This window comes from Lathyrus oleraceus, chromosome 7 (genome assembly GCF_024323335.1).
Source record: "Lathyrus oleraceus cultivar Zhongwan6 chromosome 7, CAAS_Psat_ZW6_1.0, whole genome shotgun sequence".
NCBI lineage: Eukaryota > Viridiplantae > Streptophyta > Magnoliopsida > Fabales > Fabaceae > Lathyrus > Lathyrus oleraceus.
The window spans coordinates 326,225,177-326,227,913 of NC_066585.1; the positions used below are offsets into that span (position 1 = coordinate 326,225,177).

Below are 2,737 nucleotides of genomic sequence, written 5' to 3' on the forward strand. Positions count from 1 at the left end.
ATTTTTAGAATTTGCAAAAGAGAGTAAGATTAAGAATACATCATAAACTTAGGATCATATATATTTAAAGTAGGATAAAAGGAAATTCAAACACATTATCATGTTCTCCAAATATAAATTGGAGACAGTTCAATAAAAGCCAAAAGATAATTGGAAGTTTCTAAGAGTTGAAATAAAAATAAAACCAGTTATAAAACAGACACATAATAGACTTTCAATATAATATTCATAATGGTTTATTAATTTTTCATACACTTGATAATCCTAATTTTGATATGAGGGATTGACAACTCACTTTTTATCACTGAAAGTAAAAGTATCCTAATAAACACAATCATAAATCTCTTATCTCTTATGTGAAAACAAGTAAGCTAACTAATGATTTCTTGCTCCAATCGAAACGAGACTTTCTTTATAAATTATTATTTTAGAATTATGCGCTCCTTTAACACCGTCGAGTTCCTCAATCATTTGGGTACATAAATCAAAGCAGATTGGATCTCCTCCATCTTTCTTTGCAAAGAATAAATCACCATTCTTTCCCGCTCCAATAGGATACTTAATATCGTCGGACAAGGGTCCAACAACAAAGATTTTAGTCCAAGATTCCTTCACACCTAATTTTCCTAAAATTGATATGTGAAAAGTAGTTGTATACCATAAAATTGAAGCAATGGATCCATTTAACAACACCAACGCATGGTGCACCCAATTATTGGGATCTATGTCTAAGGGCATGAGTGTGGGTACGATTGTGGTAAAACAAACCTCATTGGTCAAGTCAAATGACACCACATACTCTTCATTGTCATCTCCACAAGAGTTAGAGCGCCAATGACACATTCCATCCAAGTACAGTAGATTATTATTACAGTTGCCACCTTCCCAACAACAAGCAGGAAGGACGAGATCAACTTTCCTCCAAGAATTACATACTAGGCTATATACCTCCCAAAAGGGAACATAGTCCCCACAGACATCTTCCCATTGCACATCAGGCGGAAGTGGAAGAGCATCGTCATCGTCATCATCATCCGTTATTGGAACAAAATCTACCTTCCTAATAATCTTATAGTCGTCACTAAAAGGGTCATAACCAAATCCATGAATAAACTTAATAATAGCCTGATAAGGTGGTAGAGACTCGACAGGGCTGGGAGGAATGACTTTGAATTCTTCCGTAGCTGGATTCCACAATACAATGGCGTCATCACTATCGTAAAGACATAGAATTCCATTTATACTACCAGAAACCAATACACAAAATCCAGGGTCCTCTTGTTGAAATGGATTTGGAAAGTCCAATTTAACTTTATTCTCAAACCTCTCGCCAGAAAGTGAATCCAGAGTGAAACTAACGTAAGTACGATCGTGATTGCAAACAACTTGATGAAGGATGATTGATGTATCATTGTAGTAAGAGTGAGGAATGGATGTGAAATTATTGCGAAACATGATCATAAAATTAGGGTTTTCAAACAAAACAGACCATGTTTTGTTTACACATCCAAAACGCTTCAAAGATTTTAAAGGAAGTTTTGATAGAATGGAGAAAGCAAGATCATCAGGTATGTAATTTCTTACCTTCTCACTTACAGATTTCGCCATCTTCGATCACAGAGCAAAAGAAACGATGAAATAAAACGTCCTCGTTGCAACCGCCAAAACCTCTTTCGATCGTCACCCAAGGTCAATTTTGACAAGTAATTTTTTTCAAAGACAAGTAATTGCAAATTTTTTGTTTTGGTATAATTGCAAAAAAAAATTTTTGGTATAATTGCAAATTTTCTTTTTTTTTCTATTACTTTTTGGTATAATTGCAAAATTTCTTTTTTTCTTTCTTTTATTTTTTGGTATAATTGCAAATTTTCTTTTTTCTCTTTTATTTTTTTGGAATAATTGAAAATATTTTTACTCACTTAAATAATTTGATTTCTCCATTTTCTCATTTATGTCATAATTTTATTAATTTAGTTATTCATTTGCAACAATATACTTTATTTTATAGAGTTTGTTTGTTTTAAGGTTTGAAAAAATATTTTCAGAATTATAATTATGGAAATGCAATATTCTCATAATTAATTTAAATTTTACAAAATTATTTTAAGGAATTTTTTATTTTTAGGAATCTTATTTATGCATAAATTTTCCCTCACATTTATTTTTAATTTTAATTTTTTTATAATTTTAAATCAAATAAAATTTATAATTATTCTTAAGAAAGTTAAATATCTACCAAACACATATAGAATAATATTTTTGGTAATAATGGAATATCATTTTAAGGAATATAATTGTAAATTTTGAAATAAACACATCAATAATCTATCAGGAAAGAAACTCTGCAATCGCATAAGATTTGTTATAAATTATTATACTATTAAATATTAATAAATATTAAATAAATAATATAATTAATTAATTAAAAATTTTAATATAAGATTTAATTTATAAAATTAAATAACTAAAATAATAAAATAATTGTTTTTTATGGAATACAACTATAGTACTCATTTAACCTAAATGACTACATACATTAAATGTGAAAAATATTTTTTACAAATTTAAAATAGATTTAATCTTTTGAATAAAATATATGTTTAAGTATTTATTACAATATGTGTTTTATTTTTCATATTTATCCCATTCTTACTTAATATTGACTATATATGTGTTTTGTATTTTGTTATTATATTTAAAGATTAAAGGTAATGTATTATCGGTCTAAATTAGTTTT

The 2,737-nt window shown here is 28.1% G+C and overlaps 1 protein-coding gene across 1 annotated transcript; it reads right to left on the reverse strand.

The window, feature by feature from the left end:
* Positions 1-207: 207 nt before the first annotated feature.
* LOC127105908 (F-box/kelch-repeat protein At3g06240) lies at positions 208-1,722 on the reverse strand. Its single transcript, XM_051043121.1, has one exon. The coding sequence runs from the start codon at positions 1,606-1,608 to the stop codon at positions 376-378; it is 1,233 nt and encodes a 410-aa protein (XP_050899078.1). The 5' UTR covers positions 1,609-1,722; the 3' UTR covers positions 208-375.
* Between the last annotated feature and the right edge of the window lie 1,015 nt (positions 1,723-2,737).